Here is a 27142-nt window from a genome sequence, read left to right as displayed (position 1 = left end):
AAGGGAGGAAGGGAGGAAGGGAGGGAGGAAGGGAGGGAGGGAGGGAGGGAGGAAGGGAGGGAGGGAGGGAGGGAGGGAGGGAGGAAGGAAGGGAGGAAGGGAGGAAGGGAGGAAGGGAGGAAGGGAGGAAGGGAGGAAGGGAGGGAAGGAGGAAGGGAGGGAGGGAGGGAGAGAGGAAGGGAGGGAGAGAGGAAGGGAGGGAGGGAGGAAGGGAGGGAGGGAGGAAGGGAGGGAGGGAGGAAGGGAGGGAGGAAGGAAGGAAGGGAGGAAGGAAGGGAGGAAGGAAGGGAGGAAGGGAGGAAGGAAGAGAGAAAGGGAGGAAGGGAGGGAGGAAGGGAGGGAGGGAGGGAGGGAGGGAGGGAGGAAGGGAGGGAGGGAGGAAGGGAGGGAGGGAGGGAGGAAGGGAGGAAGGGAGGGAGGGAGGAAGGGAGGGAGGGAGGGAGGAAGGGAGGGAGGAAGGGAGGGAGGGAGGGAGGAAGGGAGGAAGCGAGGAAGGAAGGGAGGAAGGGAGGGAGGGAGGAAGAAAGGGAGGGAGGGAGGGAGGAAGGGAGGAAGGGAGGAAGGGAGGGAGGAAGGGAGGGAGGGAGGGAGGAAGCGAGGAAGGAAGGGAGGAAGGGAGGGAGGGAGGAAGAAAGGGAGGAAGGGAGGGAGGGAGGAAGGGAGGGAGGAAGGGAGGGAGGGAGGAAGGGAGGAAGGGAGGAAGGGAGGGAGGGAGGGAAGGAGGGAGGGAGGAAGGGAGGGAGGGAGGGAGGAAGGGAGGAAGCGAGGAAGGAAGGGAGGAAGGGAGGGAGGGAGGAAGGGAGGGAGGGAGGGAGGAAGCGAGGAAGGAAGGGAGGGAGGGAGGAAGAAAGGAAGGGAGGGAGGGAGGGAGGAAGGGAGGAAGGGAGGGAGGGAGGAAGGAAGGGAGGGAGGAAGGGAGGGAGGGAGGGAGGAAGGAAGGGAGGAAGGGAGGGAGGGAGGGAGGAAGGGAGGGAGGAAGGGAGGGAGGGAGGAAGGGAGGGAGGGAGGGAGGAAGGGAGGGAGGGAGGAAGGGAGGAAGGGAGGGAGGGAGGGAGGAAGGGAGGAAGGGAGGAAGGGAGGGAGGAAGGGAGGAAGCGAGGAAGGAAGGGAGGAAGGGAGGGAGGGAGGAAGAAAGGGAGGGAGGGAGGAAGGAAGGGAGGGAGGGAGGGAGGGAGGGAGGAAGGGAGGAAGCGAGGAAGGAAGGGAGGGAGGGAGGGAGGGAGGAAGCGAGGAAGGAAGGGAGGAAGGGAGGGAGGGAGGAAGGGAGGGAGGGAGGAAGAAAGGGAGGGAGGGAGGGAGGGAGGGAGGGAGGAAGAAAGGGAGGGAGGGAGGGAGGAAGGGAGGGAGGAAGGGAGGGATGGAGGAAGGGAGGGAGGGAGGGAGGAAGGGAGGAAGGGAGGGAGGGAGGGAAGGAGGGAGGGAGGAAGCGAGGAAGGAAGGGAGGGAGGGAGGAAGAAAGGGAGGAAGGGAGGAAGGAAGGGAGGGAGGGAGGAAGGGAGGGAGGAAGGGAGGAAGGGAGGGAGGGAGGAAGGGAGGAAGGAAGGGAGGAAGGGAGGGAGGAAGGAAGGGAGGGAGGAAGGGAGGGAGGGAGGGAGGAAGGCAGGGAGGGAGGGAGGAAGGCAGGGAGGGAGGAAGGAAGGAAGGAAGGAAGGGAGGAAGGGAGGGAGGGAGGAAGGGAGGGAGGAAGGGAGGGAGGGAGGAAGGGAGGGAGGGAGGGAGGAAGGGAGGAAGGAAGGGAGGGAGGGAGGAAGGAAGGGAGGAAGGGAGGGAGGAAGGGAGGGAGGGAGGGAGGAAGGAAGGAAGGAAGGAAGGAAGGGAGGAAGGGAGGGAGGGAGGAAGGGAGGGAGGAAGGGAGGGAGGGAGGGAGGAAGGGAGGGAGGGAGGAACGAAGGAAGGGAGGAAGGGAGGGAGGGAGGAAGGGAGGGAGGGAGGGAGGAAGGGAGGAAGGAAGGGAGGGAGGGAGGAAGGAAGGGAGGAAGGGAGGAAGGGAGGGAGGGAGGGAGGGACGAAGGGAGGGAGGGAGGAAGGGAGGAAGGGAGGGAGGAAGGGAGGAAGGGAGGAAGGGAGGGAGGAAGGGAGGAAGGGAGGGAGGGAGGAAGGGAGGGAGGGAGGAAGGAAGGGAGGGAGGAAGGAAGGAAGAGAGGAAGAGGAGGGAGGGAGGGAGGAAGGGAGGGAGGGAGGAAGGGAGGGAGGAAGGGAGGGAGGGAGGGAGGAAGGAAGGGAGGAAGGAAGGGAGGAAGGGAGGGAGGAAGGGAGGGAGGGAGGAAGGAAGGAAGGGAGGAAGGGAGGGAGGGAGGGAGGGAGGAAGGGAGGGAGGAAGGGAGGGAGGGAGGAAGGGAGGGAGGGAGGAAGGGAGGAAGGAAGGGAGGAAGGGAGGAAGGGAGGGAGGAAGGGAGGGAGGGAGGGAGGAAGGGAGGGAGGGAGGGAGGAAGGGAGGGAGGAAGGGAGGGAGGGAGGGAGGAAGGGAGGGAGGAAGGAAGGGAGGGAGGGAGGAAGGAAGGGAGGGAGTGAGGAAGGGAGGGAGGAAGGAAGGGAGGGAGGGAGGAAGGAAGGGAAGGAGGAAGGGAGGGAGGGAGGAAGGAAGGGAGGAAGGGAGGGAGGGAGGGAGGGAGGAAGGAAGGGAGGAAGGGAGGGAGGGAGGGAGGAAGGAAGAGAGGAAGGGAGGAAGGAAGAGAGGAAGAGAGGAAGGGAGGAAGGGAGGGAGGGAGGGAGGAAGGGAGGGAGGGAGGGAGGGAGGGAGGGAGGAAGGGAGGAAGGGAGGGAGGGAGGAAGGAAGAGAGGAAGGGAGGGAGGGAGGAAGGAAGGGAGGGAGGGAGGGAGGGAGAGGGGAGGGGAGGAAAGGGAAGGAGGTAGGGAAGGAGGGAGGAAGGGAGGAATGAATTATTTCCATCAAGAGAAGAAGGAAGTTATTTCTGATTGAGGTGAGAGGGAAAGGGGAAACAGGGTGACATTCCATTTCAGGGGGCTGTCAGCTGATGCCCCAGGTGCCCTTGGCCCACTCTGACCTCTGCGTGGCACCACCCATCCCCACCAGGCCCCCCCTCCTCCCTCCCCTGGTGGAGCCCCTTGTACTTCCTGCCACAGGAGCCAGGGAATGAATGCCCCCAGGAAGGACACCAGCCAGGTGGGAACCGCAGGGCCCCCTGACGGAGCCAGCCTCACTCCCACTCAGGCTGCGGCCCCTTTCCAGCCTCTCTCCTGCTTCCCGGCATCACCACCCGAGCTCCCATGGCGCCCGGCTCCTACCGTCGACGTAGCCCGGGATCTGCCCGAAGATGGTGAGGTAGGAGTGGTAGACGGCCCCTCGGAACAGCCAGTCCACCCGGCGCTCGTTGTGGATGAGGATGGCCTGCTTGGCCACCCCGAAGGACACCACCCACACAGCCAGCAGGAAGAGGAAGAAGAAGACGTCCTTCATCTGCAGGACAGAGAGTGCGTGGGCTACACTCTCCTGGCCCCCGACGCTCACTGGGCCCAGAGGCAGGCCCAGCAGCGGTGGAGACGGCACTGCCACTCACAGCACAGACACGGCATGCAGGAGGCTCCCAGGAGCAGTCCTGGGGCTGCCCCCACACCCTCGTGGACTGCCGACATCTTTGTGCTGGCACCACAAAGTGCAAGAGGGGTCAGACATAACCGTGACCCAAGGAGGAAAGCTCCTAGAGCTGAATCAGAGGCCAGGAATGAGTGGGGATCAGAGGGGAGAATGAGGGAAGGCTTCCTGGAAGAGATGACATACAGGCAAAGATACGAGAAGGGCATTCTTGGGAGCCCAAGGGGCAAAGCAGGGATGGGGAACCTGCAGGTGTGTTTAAGCCCCAGTCCGAGCCACTGGCAAGGGGTCTGCCCTCCCCCAGGCCCACCCTGGGCTGCAGGCCGCGATGGAGCCGGTGCCCCCGCCCCCTTACCATCCGCTTCACAATGATGATCTTGGGCCCCAGCGTCTTACTGATGGTAAAAATGTGCATGAGCCGGAGGCAGAACAGGATGAAGTCCAGAGAGAGGATGACGCGCCCGGGGTACAGCGTCGCTGGGATGAGCCTGGCCGCCAGGCAGAAGCACACGCATCTCAGCCACCTGCTCACAGTGGCCCCCAGAGCTGCCCCCCGCCGCCCCTCCACCTGTCCTAGCCCAGGTGGGCCCTGGAGGCAAAGGGCTCTGGTGGGCCCTGCATCCCAGGTGTTCCAAGCCGGCATGAGATTGAGGAATAGAGCCTCCCACTTTTCTTCAGACGCCCAGCCCCACAGGGCAGCCTGGCATGGGGGCACCTGGAGAGCCAGCAGGTAGCCAGGGCCCTATTGCCTCCGAGAAAGGGGGCCGCGGCCTCGCAGAGACACGAGAGCATCACAGGCAGTGCAGTGAGCCCACAGTAGGGAGGCAGAGGGAGAAAGCGGCAGCCGCGTGTCCATGGAGCTGGGACAATTCCAGAGGTTGCCACCTATGGCCCCTTGCACATGGACAATCTCAGCTCTGCCAGGAGCTCTCATGCCCCTTCTGTGCTCCCTCAACAATCCCAAGGGTAGGTGGGGCGCTGTTGCCTGGACACCCATTGGACAGATGACAATCCAGGGTTCACAGAGGAGCTGAGCCTCACCCAGTGTGGCTGGTTCTGGGCCCGGCCTGTGCTCATCCCCTGCGGGGCTGGCTGCCTCAGACAGGGGCCCGCCATCGGGGTGAGGCCACTCACCTGCAGGTCAGCCCTGCCACGAAGAGCAAGATTGCACCGACGTCCAGCTTATTCCAGAAGTCACTGAAGTACAAGGCTGCCTTCTTCATCAGCCCGCACTCGTCAGGGTCATAGAAGAGCTACTGGGAAGAGGGGCGGTAGGAAGGCAGACAGGCTGTCACTCTTACTATCCTCACTGTCACTGTCACATCACTATCCACCATCATCATCACAGTCACTGTCACTATCATCACTATCACCGTCACTATCATCACTACCCTTGCTGCCACCATCACTGTCATATCACTATCCACTATCATCACAGTCACTGTCACTATCATCACTATCACTGTCACTATCATCACTACCCTTGCTGCCATCATCACTGTCATATCACTATCCACTATCATCACAGTCACTGTCACTATCACTATCACTGTCACTATCATCACTACCCTTGCTGTCACCATCACTGTCATATCACTATCCACCATCATCATCACAGTCACTGTCACTATCACTATCACTGTCACTATCACTACCCTTGCTGTCACCATCACTGTCATATCACTATCCACTATCATCACTGTCACTATCATCACTACCCTTGCTGTCACCATCACTGTCATATCACTATCCACTATCATCACAGTCACTGTCACTATCATTACTATCACTGTCACTATCATCACTATCCTTGCTGTTACCATCACTGTCATATCACTATCCACTATCATCACAGTCACTGTCACTATCATCACTATCACTGTCACTATCATCACTACCCTTGCTGTTACCATCACTGTCATATCACTATCCCCTATCATCACAGTCACTGTCACTATCATCACTATCACTGTCACTATCATCACTACCCTTGCTGTCACCATCACTGTCATATCACTATCCACTATCATCATCACAATCACAGTCACAGTCACTATCATCACTATCACCGTCACTATCATCACCATCACTATCATCACCGTCACTATCATCACCGTCACTATCATCACTGTCATTATCATCACTGTCACTATCATCACTGTCACTATCATCACTATCACTATCATCACTATCATCATGGTCAGCAAATCCGAACATTGGTTCTGATCTGAAGAGAGCTGGGTCAGTGAGGGAGATGGGAACAGGACGTGGAGGAACAATGCAAAGTAGCGCTGGCAGCAGCTACCTCAGCCCCCTGCTCACTCAGCGCCTGTGTGTGTGTATGTGTGTATGTACATATATTCTGCATGTATGTGTGTATATGTGTGAATATGTATTGTGCACATATGTGTGTATATGTGTGTATGTGTGCATTCTGTATGTCTGCATGTATTTGTGTATGCATGTGTGTATATGTGTATGTGCATGCATGTGTGCATGTATATGTGTATGCACATACATGTGCATGTATTGTGTATTTATGCATGTTTGTGTGTGCACATGTATGTGTATATGTGTGTCTCTGTGTATATGTGTATTTGCATGTTTTTGTGTGTACATGTGTATATATGTGTCTGTGTGTGTTCATATGTGTATGTTCATTCATGTGGGCATATGTATATATGTGCTTGTGTGTATGTGTGTACGTGTGTGTTTGTTCATGTGCGTATGTATGTATATGTGCTTGGGTGATGTGTATATTTGTGTATGTGCATGTGTGTATGTGTATGTGTGTATGCATTTGTATGTGCATGTGTGTATGTATGTGTGCATATGTGTACATGTGTATATTGTGTACATGTATGTGTGTATGCATGTGTGTGCTGTATATGTATGTGTGTGCATGTGTATGTATGTGTATATTTGTGTGTATGCACATGTGTAATGTGTATGCATGTGTGTATGTGTGTGCATGTGTGTATACATATGTGTTTATCTGTGTGTATATTTGTATGTGTGTATGCATGCGTATGTGTATGTGTGTATGCATGTGTGTGCATCTCTATATGCATGTATGTGTCCATGCATGTGTGTATGCATGTGTATATGTGTGCATGTATGTGTATGCATGTGTGCATGTGTGTATGTGTGTATGCATCTGCATGAATGTGTGCCTGTGTGTACTGTGTGCATGTGTGTGCATGTATGTGTGTGTATATATGCATGTATGTATGTGTGCCTATGTGTGTGTGCATTTGTGTGCACGTGTACATGTGTGTGCATGTACCTGTATGTGTATGCATGTGTGTGCATGTGTGTGTGTGTGTTGGAGCAGCCCCCTCAATGTCAGGTGCCAGCTGCCTTCCCACAAGGATCTTTGTTCTGTCAGGGGCCACACTGCTTCTTTAGCAGGCCAAGAGTGCAGGACCCTGGCAGGGGCTGTGGGAGCCCCCATTTGGCCTACTAGGCAGGAGTCCCCACACCCTCCCTAGCCCCAGGCCCCAGGCCCCAGCAGCTGGATAGGTGGGGCAGGTGACCAGCAGGACCAACCAGGGCCCTCCCTGGATCACAGACAGATGCAGGGAGAAGGAAGTGCCCCCTCTGCTCTCAGGCTGCTGCCCATGGGGCTGGGGCTGGGGGTGCATGGAGGCCTCTGGCCCCTTGTAGAGAGGGTCTGGTGGCAGAAGCCACGTGGCAAGAGGAGAGCCAAGGAGAGCCCAGCAGATCCAGGGCCACAGCACAGCTCCCAGGCCCCGCCAAGTCCTGGACCTGATCTTCCTTCCTGGGAACGCCGGTGCCTCCCCCAGGGCCCCAGTAGGCCGTGGTATTTACACAGTGCACACTGCTTTCTAACTGGGGTAACTGGGGGCCTGGTGGTCCATCAAGGTTAGAGAGCAGAGGTAAGTCTAAGCCAGGACCACTGCCCCGTGGGCTGACCCCACCCCCTCACCACTGCCCTGAGGGTCCCAAGGACCTAGTTCCCATTCACCGGCTGCCAGCAGGTGCAGGCACCGTGGGGGCACAGTGGAGACCCCACACAGTAAGGGATTCGCCCCACCTGGAGGGCAGCTTGGCCTCGCCCAGCTCCAGGGAGGTAGCCTCTGAGCCCTTGGAATGTCCGCCTGATGAGGGTGTCTTTGTTCCTGGGGCCTGGGCCATGCCAGGTGGTCCCACGGTGTGATTTGGGGTGGGGCCCCGGGCAGTTTTCAGTTTGACCTTTGGAGGGCTGGAGACTGAGGTCAACCATGTGGTGTCAGCCTCGCCTCTGTGACTGACCTCCAGTAGACACCAAGGCCCGCGAGCCTCTCTGGGGACCGTGCCTCCATGCATGAGGCCACACATCATCACTGGGAGGATGGAGTGCCACCCACACCTCCACAGGGAGGGACTGGCCGGATGCCCTGGGCTCAGAGCTGTCCTGGATGCAGCTGCGTCCCTCCCCCTGGCTGGTTTAGTCTGTAGACTGTTGCTTAATAAACCATAAGTGAGCATTGCCACTCCCCAGCGTCTGTGGGTCCTTCTGGCTCATTATTGAACGTGAGAGGGGTCTTAGGGATCCCACACCTTGCACTGCTCTTCCTGGGGGAAGGGACATACTCATAGTCCACAAGGTCAGGGCATCCACCTTGAGCTGATCAGCCGGTCTCCAGGAGGGAAGGATGTCTGGGCTGAGGGAAAGCAGGGAAGCAGGCGCAGGGGGCATGAGGAGGGAGGGGCTTGGAGGGCAGCGCCCCAGCCACCCATTTTGGGGAGGAAACACCGGCTCTGCTCAGCTTGCAGGGAGCTGGGCAGGCTAGATGGGGTGGGCTCTAAGCCCTGGGTCCCCTATGAGAATGCAGCCAAGTGGGTGGCCCCGGGCTGGGGCGTGGAAAAGCGGGTGGGGCTGTACCTGCCGCATCTCCTCGCACACCAAGGAGAAGAGCCAGAGGTAGATGGCACACTCGCACCAGGAGGGCACAGGCTGGAAGTCCACCATGAGCACGTAGGCAAACAGGCAGAGGAAGGCGAAGTAGGAGAGGATGTTCAGGTGGAAGACCACCACGGGCGCGGTGAAGAAGGCACGGGCACGGGCCGCGGGGGTGCCCACCTCCTGCAGCCTCTTCTCCCTGCGGCCGTCGCGGCGGAGAGGAGACAGTGACCGCCAGGGCCAGGGTCCTGACCTCCACAGGCTTTGGCCACCCCGTGATCCCCCGTGCCCCTCAGAGAGATGTGCTTTTAGAGGCAAAAGCACTCAGGGATCCGGGGCCATAATGGCAGCTACAGGCGGAGCCGGCACAGCACAGCCTGGGAGCCTCACACACAGCCACCGGGGTGGGGCTGGACCCCACAGCCCAGCAAAGTGAGGACACAGGGATGCCCGCTGACGCCCTGCCCATGGCCATGACCTTAATGGCTGCAAACAGGGAGGCCCAGCCTGCCCGAAGCCCAGCCTTGGGTGGGCCCCAGCTTCAGAGCTCCCAGTGCTCAGTGGACGCTCAGGCCTTAGTCACCCTCCTGTAAATGGGGACAGGCTTTCCTTGCCGTCCTCAATGGGGGTGGGGCTGACCACACTCCCCCTGTGGTGTGCCCTGATCCCAGGTCCCTATCCCAGGGCCACTGGAACGGGAGCAGAGGCGGCCATCAGTGACACGGCTCTGCCATCCTTGGGAGAGCAGGAGAGAAGCCAGCACTGCTTTAGGACACCTGAGCCGCTCCTCCCTGCCTCAGTTTCCCACCAGGATTCCTGAACACTCAAGTACCCATCCTGGCCGTGAGGAGAAAGGGAAGGAGGCAGGCAGTGTGGCCTGCGGGTTGCAGAAGGGGCTCAGCCACCTCGCTGGGGTCTTGAATCTGCCCTGACCCCCAGGAGACCCTGAGCCTCCATCCAGCCCTCAGTAAAACACAGCAGATCCCACAACGCCCCAGCAAGCCTCTGAGGAGGTGCAGGTGGGGACACCAGTCCAGGCCAGGTCTTCAACCATGGCCAGCCGTGTCCTCCTCCTTCATAAGGGAAAGCGATTCCATCAATACAGGCTCTGCGGCTGCGAGGACAGGGAGGCACTCAGCCGCAGCTCGCTGCTCGCATCCCAGACCTGCACTAACTGCCCATGCCGCAGACTGGCTCAGGTCTACAGTGCCGGCAGGAGCAGGAGACCATCTTTCCTGGCCTCCCCAACCCCAGGCTGATGTGGCTGAGGGACGGGCTCATCAGCATCATGAGATCAGTGCTGGGGCTGGGGCAAGGCAGGTGCTTCCAGCACGTGGGGCCCTGCTCTGCTTCCCACCCCCATCTCTACAGCCCCAGGATCCAGGGACAATTCTGAGGACACATGACTTGCTCCCAGCGAGGGGATCTAGGGAAGATCCTGAGCCCCCAGGAGCCTCTCCCGCAGCCCCACAGTCCCGCAGCCCCGCAGCCCTGCAGCACCTGAAGGAGATGAGGCCGGTGAGGAGCAGCGGGAAGGCCAGCATGCACAGGGTCACACGCCACAGCCCATTGTCCACGGAGAGCTGGCCCCACCACACCTTGGTCAGGAAGGCCTGCGGATGGGGGCAGTCTCAGGATGGCAGTGCCCAGCCCTGTGCCCCAGATGGTGCCCGTCAGCTGTCTGCTGAGGACTCGGGGTGCCTAGTGGACAGAGCTAGCCTGCAGTCTCACAGCAGAAAGTGGTGAAGACACAGAGCTTGCCCTGGGGCTTTGGGTGCCCAATCCCGCTTTTCACCTGACCTCAAGCTATGGGACCCCATCTCTGCTGGCTTCGAAGGCCCCGCAGTTGCAGGCTGTAGAGCACTGGCCCCTCTGAGCTCTGCAGTGGGGGACAGGACCCCTCCCCAGGCCTCCCTAGGCCTGGCACAGCCCAGGACATGATGGGAGCTCACGGACTTGGCAATAGCTCGGCGCTCCAAGGAAGCCCAGCGTGCAAGGGGCACTCGCTGCGAGCCAGGCCCTGCCGGGGGTTCCAGGGTGATGCTGAGGGCAGCCATGCCTGGGAGCCCCTGCTGCTCCAGGGAGGACACGCCGTGTCCCGCTTATCCCTCCAGGGAGAGAGGGCGGACGCCGTTCCCAGAGCCACCTGGGCTTCTGCCTGCCGCTCCCAGGTAGGAACATCCATGGGGAGGTGAATTGCGATCTCCATGGCCACCAGCTCCTGCTTTTGCTTCATGTTAGCTTCCCCCCATCTGCAAAATGGGAGGCCAGAGCCTGGAGCAGGTGGCCGAGGGGTCAGGCGCTGTCCCCGAGCTGCTGAGGGCCCTGAAGCCTGTGTGAGTGTGCGTGCCAACTGCACCAACAGGAGGCTGTGTCCGCCCTGCAGGCACCACAGGCATCTGTTTCTGGAAGGGGCCCTTGGGAGGTCACCTGGATGCCCCCGTGAGACACAAACTTCATGTCCTTGGCCTCCAGGGCGAGCTGCAGGCAGGTGGTCTTCCCCCAGGCCTCGGACACGCGGGTGAGCAGTTTCTGGGCTCTCTCTTCGTCCTTCCGGTAGCACTCGGTGAAGACCCCTGGGCGGAGACATGAGAGCCCCGTCAGAGCAGCAGGTCACAATCACTGAGCCCTGGGGATGGGTCAGAGGGCGACCACTCTGGACAGTGAAGACCCCTGGGCGGAGACATCAGAGCCCCGTCAGAGCAGCAGGTCACAATCACTGAGCCCTGGGGACGGATCAGAGGGCAACCACTCAGGACAGTACCACCAGGACACAGGGAAGGAAACAGGGCAAATGTGGGGCTGATGTCTCAAAACACCCAGGCCCGGGGAAGAGGACCCCAGGGAAAGGGCATGTAGGGCTGGAACTGCCTCTACAAAAATGACAACAGGGAGAAAACTCAGACGGGGACCGAGAACTGACCTAATGGACTCCATCTTGCTTCTAACCTCCAAGCTGCCCTTGTCCATTCCTGGGCATAGGCCACACTAACTTTGAGAGGAACTTCGTTTATAGTTTAACTTCCAAACAGAGATGATAGCAGCCCTTTCCCGAAACGAACCCCCTTCTTGCCTGGGAGCAGTCTGCGTTTGTAAGACTAACAAAGTAGCCACAAATTAGAAATTACGGTTTAGGAGTCACGCAGCCAGAGGCCACAAGATTCCAAACCTCCCCAACTCTTCCTAGGAATATCATCACTTTTGGAAAACCCAGGATATTTTGAAAGCCTGCGTTCTGATGCATCACTGACGGCACCCTGACTGGAGATCTGGTGCAACCAGTTCTGTGACCACACGCAGAAACAGCAGACAGCGAGAAGAACCCACTTCGACCCCTGTGATCAGGAACAGCAGACAGCAAGAAGAACCCACTTCAACCCGCTGTGATCATGAATAGTAGACAGTGAGAAGAACCCACTTTGACCCGCTGTGATTTCATCTCTGGCCCAACCAATCAGCACTCCCCACTGCCTGGCCCCCTACCCACCAAATTATCCTTTAAAAACCCCAGTCTCGCCAGGCGTGGTGCCTCACGCCTGCAATCCCAGCACTTTGGGAGGCCGAGGTGGGCGGATCATCTGAGGTTAGGAGTTCAAGACCAGCCTGACCAATATGATGAAACCCCATCTCTATTAAAAATACAAAAATTAGCCAGGTGTGGTGGCATGCAGCTGTAATCCCAGCTACTTGGGAGGCTGAGACAGGAGAATCGCTTGAATCCAGAGGGCAGAGGGTGTAGTGAGCCGAGATTGTGCCATTGCACTCCAGCCTGGGCGACACAGTGACACTCCATCTCAAAAAAAAAAAAAAAAAAAAAAACAGTCTCCAAATTTTCAGGGAGACTGATTTGGGTGATGAAACTCCAGCTTCCCATTCAGCCGGCTCTGTGTGAATTAAACTCTTTCTCTATTGCAATCTCGCTGTCTTAACAAATGGGCTCTATCTGAGCAGCAGGCAAGACAAACCCACTGGGTGGTTACAGGGCCGAGACTCCGGGATGAGGACCCCAGGGTGAGCATGCAGGGCTGAGGCCCAGGGACGAGGACCCCAGGGTGAGGGCACATGGGGCTGAGACCCAGGGATGGGAACTCCAGGTGAGGGTGTGCATGGCTGAGACCCAGGGACAGGGACCCCAGAGAGGGCATGCACGGCTGAGCCATGGCCTGCAGCCCGTGCCCGGCAGAGCTCACCGATGGCTCTGTGCTCATACTCCTCCGCCAGCGCCAGCATCTCCTCCGAGCTGTCCGTGTCCTCCTCCTCCTTGGACAGTTCCTTCAGGATCTTGCTGCAGGCCAAGGCCGCTGCGATGCAGTCCTGGCTCTGGGGACCAGAGGAGCCACCGTGAGACTAAAGAGCCAGGCTCAACCCAGCCTGAGGAACCCAACACACTGCCCCAGGTGATGAAAACGAGGCCCGGGAACAGTGCGGGCCACTGGGCAATCACTGTGTGTGACCACATCTATACAGACAACTTAAGCCCCACCCCAGTCAATACACAACCTCTGATGACGGCCCAGGCTCCTGCGTGGCCTGTGGGAGGGGTCTGCTTGCCCTGCAAAGCCTGACGGACAGCACGGGCCCAGCACATGCACCAGCCCCCATCGGAACCCATGTGAGCTGCAGAGGGGGGCACCACCCGGCCTATGCGTGCCCAGTGAGACTCGGCCCTGGACATAACCACAGAACCAGTTTTTTTAGCAGAACTTTTAATTTAAAAATTCCTTTCCTGGGCCGGACGCAGTGGCTCATGCCTGTAATCCCAGCACTTTGGAAGGCCGAGGCAGGCGGATCATGAGGTCAGGAGTTCGAGACCAGCCTGGCCAATATGGTGAAACCCCATCTCTACTAAATTATAAAAAATTAGCCAGGCGTGGTGGCACATGCCTGTTGTTCTAGTTACTCAGGAGGCTGAGGCAGGAGAATCGCTTGAACGCGGTAGGCAGAGGTTGCAGTGAGCCGAGATTATGCCACTGCACTCCAGCCTGGGCAACAGAGCAAGACTCCGTCTCAAAAAAAAAAAATTCCTTTCCTGCACAGAACAAAGTTCTTTGTTCTCCAACTCCAGGTGCCCCAAGTCCTTCCCGGTGTTGGAGATGCCCACAACCCCTCAACAGCCTCCACAGCCCTCCACACCTCTCCACACCCCTCCACAGCCCTCCACACCCCTCCACACCCCTCCACAGCCTCCACAGCCCTCCACACCGCTCCACACCCCTCCACAGCCTCCACAGCCCTCCACACCCCTCCACAGCCCTCCACACCCCTCCACAGCCCTTCACAGCCTCCACACCCCTCCACACCCCTCCACACCCCTCCACAGCCTCCACACCCCTCCACACCCCTCCACACCCCTCCACAGCCCTTCACAGCCTCCACAGCCCTCCACACCCCTCCACAGCCCTCCACAGCCTCCACAGCCCTACACACCCCTCCACGCCCCTCCACAGCCCTCCACAGCCCTCCACACCCCTCCACACCCCTCCACAGCCCTCCACACCCCTCCACACCCCTCCACACCCCTCCACACCCCTCCACAGCCTCCACACCCCTCCGCAGCCTCCACAGCCTCCACACCCCTCCACATCCCTCCACACCCCTCCACAGCCTCCACACCCCTCCACAGCCTTCCACACCCCTCCACACCCCTCCACAGCCTCCACAGCCCTCCACACCCCTCCACATCCCTCCACACCCCTCCACACCCCTCCACAGCCCTCCACACCCCTCCACACCCCTCCACACCCCTCCACAGCCTCCACAGCCCTCCACAGCCCTCCACACCCCTCCACACCCCTCCACACCCCTCCACAGCCCTCCACAACCCCCCACACCCCTCCATACCCCTCCACACGCCTCCACAGCCCTCCACAGCCCTCCACACCCCTCCACAGCCCTCCACAGCCCTCCACACCCCTCCACAGCCCTCCACACTCCTCCACACCCCTACACAGCCTTCCACACCCCTCCACACCCCTCCACACCCCTCCACATCCCTCCACACCCCTCCACATCCCTCCACATCCCTCCACACCCCTCCACAGCCTCCACACCCCTCCACACCCCTCCACAGCCTCCACACCCCTCCACAGCCCTCCACACCCCTCCACACCCCTCCACAGCCCTCCACACCCCTCCACATCCCTCCACAGCCCTCCACACCCCTCCACACCCCTCCACACTCCTCCACATCCCTCCACACCCCTCCACACCCCTCCACACCCCTCCGCAGCCCTCCACACCCCTCCACAGCCTCCACATCCCTCCACACCCCTCCACACCACTCCACAGCCTCCACATCCCTCCACACCCCTCCACAGCCTCCACACCCCTCCACACCCCTCCACATCCCTCCACACCCCTCCACAGCCTCCACACCCCTCCACAGCCCTCCACACCCCTCCACAGCCCTTCACAGCCTCCACACCCCTCCACACCCCTCCACAGCCTCCACACCCCTCCACACCCCTCCACAGCCCTTCACAGCCTCCACAGCCCTCCATACCCCTCCACACCCCTCCACACCCCTCCACAGCCCTCCACAGCCCTCCACACCCCTCCACAGCCCTCCACCCCTTCCACATCCCTCCACACCCCTCCACACCCCTCCACACCCCTCCACAGCCTCCACACCCCTCCACAGCCTCCACAGCCTCCACACCCCTCCACATCCCTCCACACCCCTCCACAGCCTCCACAGCCCCCCACACCCCTCCACACCCCTCCACACGCCTCCACAGCCTCCACAGCCCTCCACACCCCTCCACACCCCTCCACAGCCCTCCACAGCCCTCCACACGCCTCCACGGCCCTCCACAGCCCTCCACACCCCTCCACAGCCTTCCACACCCCTCCACACCCCTCCACACCCCTCCACACGCCTCCACATCCCTCCACATCCCTCCACACCCCTCCACAGCCTCCACACCCCTCCACACCCCTCCACAGACTCCACAGCCCTCCACACCCCTCCACAGCCCTCCACAGCCCTCCACACCCCTCCACATCCCTCCACAGCCCTCCACACCCCTCCACAGCCTCCACACCCCTCCACACTCCTCCACATCCCTCCACACCCCTCCACACCCCTCCACACCACTCCACAGCCTCCACATCCCTCCACACCCCTCCACAGCCTCCACACCCCTCCACACCCCTCCACATCCCTCCACACCCCTCCACAGCCTCCACACCCCTCCACAGCCCTCCACACCCCTCCACAGCCCTTCACAGCCTCCACACCCCTCCACACCCCTCCACAGCCTCCACACCCCTCCACACCCCTCCACAGCCCTTCACAGCCTCCACAGCCCTCCATACCCCTCCACGGCCCTCCACAGCCCTCCACAGCCTCCACAGCCCTACACACCCCTCCACACCCCTCCACAGCCCTCCACAGCCCTCCACAGCCCTCCACACCCCTCCACAGCCCTCCACCCCCTCCACATCCCTCCACACCCCTCCACACCCCTCCACACCCCTCCACAGCCTCCACACCCCTCCACAGCCTCCATAGCCTCCACACCCCTCCACATCCCTCCACACCCCTCCACAGCCTCCACAGCCCTCCACAACCCCCCACACCCCTCCACACCCCTCCACATGCCTGCACAGCCTCCACAGCCCTCCACACCCCTCCACACCCCTCCACAGCCCTCCACAGCCCTCCACACGCCTCCACGGCCCTCCACAGCCCTCCACACCCCTCCACACCCCTCCACAGCCTTCCACACCCCTCCACACCCCTCCACACCCCTCCACATCCCTCCACATCCCTCCACACCCCTCCACAGCCTCCACACCCCTCCACACCCCTCCACAGCCTCCACACCCCTCCACACCCCTCCACAGCCCTCCACAGCCCTCCACACCCCTCCACATCCCTCCACAGCCCTCCACACCCCTCCACAGCCTCCACACCCCTCCACACTCCTCCACATCCCTCCACACCCCTCCACACCCCTCCACACCCCTACACACCCCTCCACAGCCCTCCACACCCCTCCACAGCCTCCACACCCCTCCACACCCCTCCACACCACTCCACAGCCTCCACATCCCTCCACACCCCTCCACAGCCTCCACACCCCTCCACACCCCTCCACATCCCTCCACACCCCTCCACAGCCTCCACACCCCTCCACACCCCTCCACACCCCTCCACAGCCCTCCACACCCCTCCACACCCCTCCACAGCCTCCACACCCCTCCACAGCCTCCACAGCCCTCCACACCCCTCCACAGCCTCCACAGCCCTCCACACCCTTCCACAGCCTCCACACCCCTCCACACGCCTCCACGCCCCTCCACACCCCTCCACAGCCTCCACACCCCTCCACACCCCTCCACAGCCTCCACACCCCTCCACAGCCTCCACAGCCCTCCACACCCCTCCACAGCCTCCACAGCCCTCCACACCCCTCCACAGCCTCCACACCCCTCCACACGCCTCCACGCCCCTCCACACCCCTCCACAGCCTCCACACCCCTACACACCCCTCCACAGCCTCCACACCCCTCCACACCCCTCCACACCCCTCCACAGCCTCCACAGCCCTCCACAGCCCTCCACACCCCTCCACACCCCTCCACAGCCTCCACACGCCTCCACACCCCGCCACACCCCTCCACAGCCTTCCACAGCCTCCACACCCCTCCACACCCCTCCACACCCCTCCACAGCCCTCCACACCCCTCCACAGCCTCCACACCCCTCCACATCCCTCCACATCCCTCCACACCCCTCCACACCCCTCCACACCCCTCCACAGCCCTCCACAGCCTCCACACCCCTCCACATCCCTCCACACCCCTCCACAGCCTCCACACCCCTCCACAGCCTCCACACCCCTCCACAGTCTCCACACCCCTCCACAGCCCTCCACACCCCTCCACAGCCTCCACATCCCTCCACAGCCCTCCACACCCCTCCACAGCCTCCACATCCCTCCACAGCACTCCACACCCCTCCACATCCTCCACAGCCCTCCACACCCCTCCACAGCTTCCACACCCCTCCACACCCCTCCACAGCCTCCACGTGCACTTGGCCTCAGGCTCTCCAGCCACGCTCTCCAGCCACACTCCCCAGCTGGCCGCTGGCCTATAGCTGTGTCTGCTGAGACTGAGAAGCCAGTCTTATTACCTGAGCCCAGATGATTCCTGCCAGCTCCCGACGGTTCTGGACAATGGCCCAAATGAGAAGGTCACGGATGGGGTCCATGGTGAAGGTCACATGGCCTGAGGAACGCTTGTAGAGGGACCAGAGGCTCACTCCCTGCACCTGGTGAGCAGTGAACTGTCAGAGCCCCAGCCGGGCCGCCTGGCTCAGAGTCACTGGCAGAACCTGTCAGAGGTGCAGGCCCTGACCCCAGCCCCAACCTTCTCAGGATCTCACTGTCCCTGGAGAACTACAACCTGCATTTTCAGCAACACCCTAGATCATTCTTATGCACACTGAAGTTTTTTAAAACACTGTTCTGGAGACATCTAGAAAGTGAAATGCCCGTCTAACTCCTTTACCAACATGTGTAGACTCTTGTTTCATGCCAGGCACTTCAAGGTTCCCCAGTCTTATCTGATGGCATCAAAGCTGCTTTCAACGAAGCAAAATTCTAGCACAGTGGAGTATGTTAATAGGTCATTGACTGTCTTCTCCCTGAGGGACTCTCCTGCAGTGTCTCTGGCAGAGAGGCCACTAGGAAAGATCTGTCAGGTGGGCAATAAGGCTCACTCATGAGCAAGCACAGGGCACCTCGCCCAGACCCACCTCCCTGCATGGCTAGGCTTTTCCCCGGACCAGGAAACGCGTACTCAGGTAGCTGGGAAACGCTCCCCAGAAGTAGAAAAAAAACCATCTCCCACATCACATACTGTACAAAACACACCTCAAGTGATCCTGGAAATTTCCTGAAGGTTTTTCATTATAAAGAAATGTGTTTTTCTTCCTAAACCACAGGTACAGATAAGCCTGAGCTTCTGCTTTGGACCTTCCTAAGCATATTCCAACTGAGTGTCTTAAATAAACGCACTGGACTTAAGAAGCGCAGATTGTGAATGTATAAAACCAAGCCATACCCGGCCTGGCACGGTGGCTCACGCCTGTAATCCCAGCAATTTGGGAGGCCGAGGCGGGCGGATCACGAGGTCAGGAGATCGAGACCATCCTGGCTAACGCAGTGAAACCCCATCTCTACTAAAAATACAAAAAATTAGCCAGGCGTGGTGGCGGACACCTGTAGTCCCAGCTACTCGGAAGGCTGAGGCAGGACAATGGCCTGAACCCAGGAGGTGGAGGTTGCAGTGAGCCAAGATTGCGCCACTGCACTCCAGCCTGGGCAGCAGAGCAAGACTCCATCTCAAAAAAAAAAAAAAAAAAAAGAAATGTGTTTTTCTTCCTAAACCACAGGTACAGATAAGCTTGAGATTCTGCTTTGGACCTTCCTAAGCATATTCCAACTGAGCATCTTAAATAAACGCACTGGACTTAAGAAGCGCAGATTGTGAATGTATAAAACCAAGCCATACCCGGCCTGGCACGGTGGCTCACGCCTGTAATCCCAGCACTTTGGGAGGCCAAGATGGGTGGATCCTAAGGTCAGGAGATCCAGATCAGCCTGGCCAACATGGTGAAACTCCATCTCTACTAATACAAAAAATTAGCTGGGCATGGTGGTGGGCGCCTGTAATCCCAGCTACTTGGGAGGCTTAGGCAAGAGACTCAATTAAACCTAGGAGGCAGAGGTTGCAGTAAGCAGAGATTATACCATTGCACTCCAGCCTGGGCAACAAGAGCGAAACTTTGTCTCAAAAACAAAAAACAAAGAAACCAAGTCATAACCATGTCTTTCTCAAGAGTCAGACAGAGCTCACCTGGAACAATGGATCGATTGGAAAACCTGGAGGAAACAGACAATTTTCTAGCAGGAAAAAAAAAAAATGTGATCTTAGAAGAGATAGAGAACCTAAACAGAAAAATAATCAGAAAAGAAACTGAGAAAGTTACTAGAACTATTACCAATTTAAAAAAAAAGGCACTGGGTCCAGATGGACTCACAGGGGAGTCGACCAAGCTTATAAGAAGTAGTTAACTCCAGCTACATAAACTGTCCTGGAGTGGAGAAGGAAAGAAAGCTTCCCAAATGGTTTTTACAAAACTAACATAAAATTGATATCAGAGCCTGACAAATATAGCCCCCCAAATAAAACTGCAATCAAAGCCTTAAGCATTCTGATGCAAACATCCTGAAAATGTTGCCAAGAGAATCCAGTATATTAAACTTGCACTGAGGCCAAGCTGAAATTCAAAACACGGATAAAAACATGTTTCACTATCAGAAAATCTATTAAAATAATTCACCAAATTCATAGGTCAAAGAAGAAAAGGAGCTCAATCTTCTCAAAGGCATCTGATGCTTTGCTTTGTAAAACCTTAATGAATCAGAGATAAATACTCCCAAGAGGAAATACAAATACAAAATCCAGCATCATTCCTGACATTGAGTCACTGCAAGGTTCCCACTGAAAAAGGGTACACAGACTAGGGCAGGATTCTCATTGAATCAGGGTGGAGATTACGGCAGGATTCCCACTGAATCAGGGTGGAGACTAGGGCAGGGTTCCTATTGAATAAGGGTGGATATTACAGCAGGGTTCCCATTGAATCAGGGTGGAGATTAGGGCAGGGTTCCCATTGAATAAGGGTGGAGATTAGAGCAGGGTTCCCTTGAATAAGGTTGGAGACTGGGGCAGTCTCACCATTAAATAAAGGGGAGACTGGAGCAGGGCTCCCATTGAATCACAGGGTGCAGACTACAGCATCCACTCTCCCACAGCTGCAGTGCACGCTGGGCATCTCACAAAAATACGGTGGAATGTTACTGACCTGACTGTCGGAAAAAACCAGCATATATAGTGGGCAGCAGTGGGGCTCAGGGCAGGGGGATCACGCTCCCTGCAGAACCTTTTGTACTGTTTGGAACTTTTAGAAAGGGTATGTTATGGACGCAACTCTGTCCCCCCTAAAATTCATATGTTGAAGCCCTAACCCCCAGTGTGACTATAGCATTTGGAGATAGGGCCTTTAAGAAGGTAATTAAGGTTACATGAGGCCACATTGTGGGTTCCTAAGTGGATAGGTGTGTTCTCTTTATAAAAAGAGGGGTGAGGCCAGGTGCGGAGGCTCACACTTGCAATCCCAGCAATTTGGGAGGCCAAGACAGGAGGATCACTTGAGCCCCGGAGTTTGAGACCAGCCTGGGCCATATAATGAGACCCCATCTCAACAAAATATTATTAAAAAAAAAAAAAAGCTGGGTGTGGTGGCACATGCCTATAGTCCCAGCTACTCGAGAGACTGAGGCAGGAGGATTGCTTGAGCCTGGGAGGTGGAAGGTACAGTGAGTCATGATTGCACCACTGCACTCCAGCCTGGGTCACAGAGCCTGACCCTGTCTCAAACATAAAAATAGACAAGGCACGGTGGCTGGAGGGTGTAAATTCCAGCCTTTTGGAGGGTGAGGAGAGCGGATCACTTGAGGCCAGGAGGTTGAGACCAACCTGTCCAAAATAGCAAAACCATCTCTACAAAAAAATAAAAAATTAGCCAGGTGTGGTGGCGCATACCTGTAGTCCCAGCTACTTGGGAGGCTGAGGTGGGAGGATTGCTTGAGCCTGGAAGGTTGAGGCTGCAGTGAGCTAAGATCGCGCCACTGCACTCCAGCCTGGACGACAGAGTGAGACCCTGTCTCAAAAAAATAAAAAATAAATAAAAGAAAAAGAAGAGGAAGTGGCACCAGAGACTTCTCTCTCTGTCACGTGAAGACACAGCAAGAGGGCAGCCACGTGCAAGCAGGAAGAGGCCCTGGCCAGAAGCCAACCCTGCTGGTGCCTTAATCTGGGACTTCGGGCTTCCAGAACTTCGAGAAAATAAACTGGTAGTTTCTGCCCCATCTGTGGAATTTTGTTACAGCAGCCCAAGCAGCCTAAGATAGAGCATGTGTCTTTTCTAATAAAAATAAAAGCTAATTTTAAAAACAGAGAGCTCTAAGAACATAGCAGTAGCCCGCGAAGACGAGTCCAGGATGGGCCCCGTTACCAGCACGCACGTTGAGCTTGACGTGGGGAACGGGCAGCAGGAGCCGCGGCCGGCCGTTGTGCGGGGGCCGGGGATAAAACGGCTGCGTGAAGTCCCCCAGCAGCTCCCGCAGCACCTGGGCCACGTGGTGCATCTGCAGGCGGGGCGCCGCGGGCGCGCAAGCCGGGCACTCGGGCTCCTCCGCCAGCACCTTCTGCAGCTTGCTGTGGAACAGGCAGGAGGGGTCCAGGTTCTCGTACAGGTAGAGCAAGGTGTCCCAGGTGACGAACTCCTTCAGCTGCACCCCGTTCTCCAGGAAGAGCTTCACAAACTCAGGCTTGTTGGAGATGAGTGCAGCTGTCATCGTGGGGTGCAGATCTGAAGGCTGAGAGCAAGCATTGTGCAGTGACGGTTGCATTTGGTCATCACCCCATGTCATCCTGATCTCAAAGACCCTGGAGATGGGGGCTGCTGTTGTCCCCAACCTGGGGAGGATGAAAGCTGCCCAGGTCACCCACCCTCAAGGGAAGGGCTGGGATCCAGACAATGCGAACTTTGCCTGCCCTTGCTTCAGTGGTGCAATGCATGTGGGCCCAGTAGGCCCCTCCACGGGGTGCTCTGGAAGACTTACCTTCCACTGCCACTCATCCGTGAAGATCTCACTGCGGGCAATGTCCACGCGATTCCATGCCACTGCCAGTTTCAGCTGGTGGTCCCAGTTCTCGTGGCCAAAGTGGTCTTGGCTCCGTGAGGCTGCAGATGAACGGGTGCATATTGGGCCTCGATCTGGGGCTCAAAGCCATTTCCCTCCAAGGAAATGACGTCAGAGTCAGGGATGTGTCATGAGCCCTTGCCTCTCAACAATTCAAAGTGACAGGCGCAGCACCCAGTGACCTCCTCCCATACACACAGCCTTGCAAAAGCTTGTTCCATTTCGGAGTCAGAATCAGTGAATCTTGGGGCTTTGGTCATCACGTCCACTCACTCCTGTTTCCCCTGCCCTCTTCCTGGCCATGCCCTGGCCCCTAAGCGACAGGTGGGCAGTAAGCAAGAAAAGGGCCTCACTGTTTTAAGAAGACATAGGTCTCTGGAGGGCAGGCATCTTACACTAACATCCAAAACTCAGGACTCAGAAGCCATCACATTTCCTTTCCTGCCTCAACTGCCTGTAAATGTTCAACAGTAACAACCACCTCACTGGTTCTCAGGACAAGTTATTTTGCTCAAGTAGTTTCTGTGTTCCCTTTCTGGTTTAACTTTTTAAAACATGGGTTGTTATTTGGGGAAAAAGAAAAAAGAACTTTGACCCTTACCTCACACCATACACAAGAATCAACATGGAGCGGTTCTTAGGCCCAAACATAAAGGCTATGTCTACAAAACTGCCATCAGAAAACAGAAGAAAATATCTGCAACCTTGGGATGGGCAGAGATCTCTTAGCTATGACACAAAGAACATGAACTATAAAGAAAAATTGATTAAATTGGTTGGGCGAGGTGGCTCACACCTGTAATCCCACATTTTGGGAGGCCAAGGCGGGTGGATCATGAGGTCAGGAGATCGAGATCATCCTGGCTAACACGGCGAAACCCTGTCTTTACTAAAAATACAAAAAATTAGCCGGGCGTGGTGGTGGACACCTGTAGTCCCAGCTACTTGGGAGGCTGAAGCTGGAGAATGGTGTGAACCCAGGAGGCGGAACTTGCAATGATCCGAGATCGCGCCACTGCACTCCAGCCTGGGCAACAGAGCGAGACTCCATCTCAAAAAAAAAAAAAAAAAAAAAAATTTTAAGCCTCCTGCTCTTCAAAGACATCTTGAAGAAAATATGAAAAGAAACTACACACCATGAGAAAATAATATCTGATGAACGATTTGTATCCGAATATATAAATAACTCTTACAAATCGAAAACTGGAAGACAAACAATCAAATAAAAATGGACAAGAGATCTGAAAGACATTTCAGAAGGAAGACAGGCAAATGGCCAAAAAGTCCTTAAAATGATGCTCCACATCAGTAGTCCTCAGGGAAATGTAAATTCAAACCACAATGAGATGTCACTTCACATCCACTAGGATGGCTACAGTTTAAAAGACTGACAACACCAAGTGTGGGCAAGGATGTAGGGTAACGCTCATCCATTGCCAGCACACAGGAAAAAGAATGCAATATTTTCAGAAAAGTTTGTCAGTTTTTTACAAAGTAAAACATACACTTACCATAAAGGCCAGTAATTCCACTCCTAGATATTGACCCAGGAGAAATGAAGACAAATAGCAGCTTTATTCATAATAGCCCCAAACTGGAAACAACCTAAATGCACACCAACAGATGAATGGAAAAACAACCTGTGGTGTATTCACACAACAGGACACTCCTTCACAGACAAAAAAGAACAAAGTTCTGACACATGCAACAACATGGATGAATCTCAAAAACAATGCACTGAGCAAAAGAAACAAGACATGAAAGAATGCATCATGTATGATTTCATTCACGTGAAGTTCTAAAATGGGCAAAACTAATCTAGAGTGACAGAAAGCAGACAGATGATTTCCAGAGCCAGTCTGGAGGGAGGCTTAACTACAAAGGGCCATGAGGGAATATTCAGGATAGGGGAGATGTCCTGTATGGAGACTGTGGTGGGTCATGGTGTCTGTGCTTGTTACACAGTACATTTAGAATTGAGGGAGCTTATTGTCTCTAAGCTGAACCTTCATAAAATTGATATTTTAAAATTCATTATGTTTTTAAACTGTGGTAAAATACATGTAGCATAAAATTTACCATCTTAACTTTTTGGGTTGTTTTTGTTTTTGTTTTTGAGACAGGGTCTTCCTCTGTCACCCAGACTGGAGCACAGTGCTGTGATCATATTTATAATCATAAGGCTTATTGCAGCCTCAACGTCCTGGGCTCAAGCAATCCTCCCACCTCAGCCTCTTGAGTAACTAAGAGTACAGGTGTGTGCTACCATGCCTGGCTAGTTTTTTTTTTTTTTTTTTTTTTTTTTTTTTGTAGTAACAGGGTTCTCCATGTTGCCTAGGCTGGGCTCAAGTGATCCTCCCACCTCAGCCTCCCAAAGTGCTGCGATTATAGGCATGAGCCAGCTCACCCAGCCAAATATTTTTAAGCGTACAGTTCACTGGTCTTAAGTACATTCATAATGTTGTGCAGCCATCATCACTGTCCTTCTCCATATATCTTTTTATCTTGGAAACTGAAACTCTATCCCCATTAAACATTAACTCCTCATTCACCTCTCCCCCAGATCCTGGCACCCACCATTCTACTTTCTGTCTCCATGAATTTGACTACTCCAGGGACCTCATGTAAGTGGAATCATATAGTATTTGTCCTTTTGTGACTGGCTTATTTCACTTAACATAATGTCTTCAGGGTTCATCCATGTTGCAGCATGTGTCAGAATTTCCTTCCTTTTTAAAGCTCAGTAATATTCCATTGTAGGTATAGACCACATTTTGCTTATCTATTCTTCTGTCAATGGACACTTGGGCTGCTTCCACTTTTTAGCTATTGTGGATAATGCAGCTATGAACACGAGTATACAAATATCTCTTCCAGACCCTGCTTTAAATTTGGGGGTGGGGAGTGGCATATGTATCTGAGGAGTGGAATAGCTGGATCATATAGGAATTGTATTTTTAAATATTTAAGGAACTGTCATCCTGTTTTCCACGGCAGCTGCACCATGTTACATATCCACCAGCAGTGCACAAGGGCTCCAGTTTCTCCACACACTGGCCAACATTTGTGATTTTCTGTTCTTTTCTATAGTAGCTATCCTAATGTGTTTGAAATGATATCTCTTAGTTTTGATCTGCATTTCTCTAATGATTAGTGATGCTGAGCATCTTTTCATGTGCTTATTGGCCATTTGTATGACTTCTTTAAAGAAATGTCTATTTAAGTCCTTTGCCCATTTTTGAATTGTGTTTTTTTTTTATTGTTGAGTTATAGGAGTTCTCTATATATTCTGGATACCAATCCCTTACCATATGTATGATTTGCAAATATTTTCTCCCATTCCATGGGTTGCCTTTTTACTCCGTTGATAATATCTTTTGATGCACAAAATTATTTAATTTTCATAAAGTCCAATTTATCTATTTTTTCTTTTGTTTCCTGTGCCTTAGGTGTCATGGCCAAGAAACCACTGCCAAATCCTTTGTCATGAAGTTTTTGCCCTGTGCTTTCTTCTAAGAGTTTAGGTCTTATATTCAGAAGTCCTTGATCTACTTTGAGTTAGTTTTTGTATATGGTGTTAGGTAAGGGTCTAACTTGATTCTTTGGCATGTGGATATCCAGTTTATCCAGCATCATTTGTTGAAAAGACTGTCCCTCTCCTCACTGAATGATTTTTGCATTCCTGTCAAATATCATTTGACCATATATGCGAGGGTTTATTTTTGGGCTCATTATTCTATTCCATTGGTCTGCATATCTTTTTGGGATTTTTTTGAGACAGGGTCTTGCTCTGTTGCCCAGGCTGGAGTGCAGTGGTGCAATCACAGCTCACTGCAGCCCCAACCTTCTGGGCTCAAGTGATCCTCTCCCCTCAACCTCCCACACAGCTGGGACTACAAGCATGAACCACCTTGCCCAGCTTTTATATTTTTTATAGAGACAAGGTTTCACCATGTTGCTTGGGCTGGTCTCAAACCCCTGAGCTCAAGCAATCAGCCCACTTTGGCCTCCCAAAGTGCTGGGATTACAGGCATGAGCCACCACACCCAGCCCTCTATGTCTTTTTTTACACCATTACCACACTGTTTTGATTACTATAGCTTTGTAGTGAGTTTAGAAATCAGAAAGTGTGAGTCTTCCAGCTTTGTTCTTCCCTTTCAAAATTATTTTGGCTGTTTGGGATCCCTTTAGACTCCACATGAATTTTAGGATGGGCTTTTCTATTTCTGCAAAAAAAAAAAAAAAATCACTGGAGTTTTGATAGGAATTGCATTGGATCTGTAGATTGCTTTGAGTAGTACTGACATCTTAACAATATTAAGGCTTCCAATTCATGAACATGGGATGTCTTTCCATTTATTTATGTCTTCTTTCATTTCTTTCAGCAATGTTTTACAGTTTTCATTGTACAAGTCTTTCACCCCCCTTGGTTTAATTAATTCCTCAGTATTTTTTTCTTTTTGATGCTACTGTAAATAGAATTGTTTTCACAATTTCCTTTTCTGATTATTCATTTTTAGTGTATAGAAATGCAGCAGATTTTTTTTTGGTGGGGGGGGAACGGAGTCTTGCTGTCACCCAGGCTGGAGTGCAGTGGCATGATCTCAGCTCACTGCAAGCTCTGCCTCCTGGGTTCACACCATTCTCCTGCCTCAGCCTCCCAAGTAGCTGGGACTACAGGCGCTCGCCACCACGCCCTACAGGCGCTTGCCACCACACCCAGCTAATTTTTTGTATTTTTAGTAGAGACGGGGTTTCACCATGTTAGCCAGGATGGTCTCAATCTCCTGACCTCGTGATCCGCCCGCCTCCGCCTCCCAAAGTGCTGAGATTACAGGCATGAGCCATCACACCTGGCAAATGTGGCAGATTTTTGTGTATTGATTTTGTGTCCTGCTA

At 55.3% G+C, this 27142-nt stretch overlaps 1 protein-coding gene across 3 annotated transcripts in view; it reads right to left on the bottom strand.

Moving 5' to 3' along the window:
* TRPM2 (transient receptor potential cation channel subfamily M member 2) overlaps positions 1-27142 on the bottom strand; it is a 133099-nt gene that overhangs the window by 69397 nt on the left and 36560 nt on the right. For 2 of the 3 annotated variants that reach the window (XM_063601262.1, XM_034948164.3), the window contains exons 11-20: positions 22163-22284; positions 21563-21916; positions 17602-17739; positions 12650-12779; positions 10890-11035; positions 9960-10072; positions 8442-8658; positions 4688-4806; positions 3909-4041; positions 3247-3418 (exon numbers count right to left, since the gene is read on the bottom strand). In XM_063601262.1, the coding sequence (XP_063457332.1) occupies positions 3247-3418; positions 3909-4041; positions 4688-4806; positions 8442-8658; positions 9960-10072; positions 10890-11035; positions 12650-12779; positions 17602-17739; positions 21563-21916; positions 22163-22284 (1644 nt within the window). Of the gene's footprint in view, positions 1-3246; positions 3419-3908; positions 4042-4687; positions 4810-8441; positions 8659-9959; positions 10073-10889; positions 11036-12649; positions 12780-17601; positions 17740-21562; positions 21917-22162; positions 22285-27142 lie in introns of those variants that run through there. The other variant, XM_024927014.4, reaches the window with a different exon arrangement.

Source organism: Pan paniscus, chromosome 22 (assembly GCF_029289425.2).
Source record: "Pan paniscus chromosome 22, NHGRI_mPanPan1-v2.0_pri, whole genome shotgun sequence".
In the NCBI taxonomy this organism is placed as follows: Eukaryota; Metazoa; Chordata; class Mammalia; order Primates; family Hominidae; genus Pan; species Pan paniscus.
The sequence above is the reverse complement of the archived record's forward strand: the minus strand, read 5'-3'. Positions and strand labels throughout refer to the sequence as shown.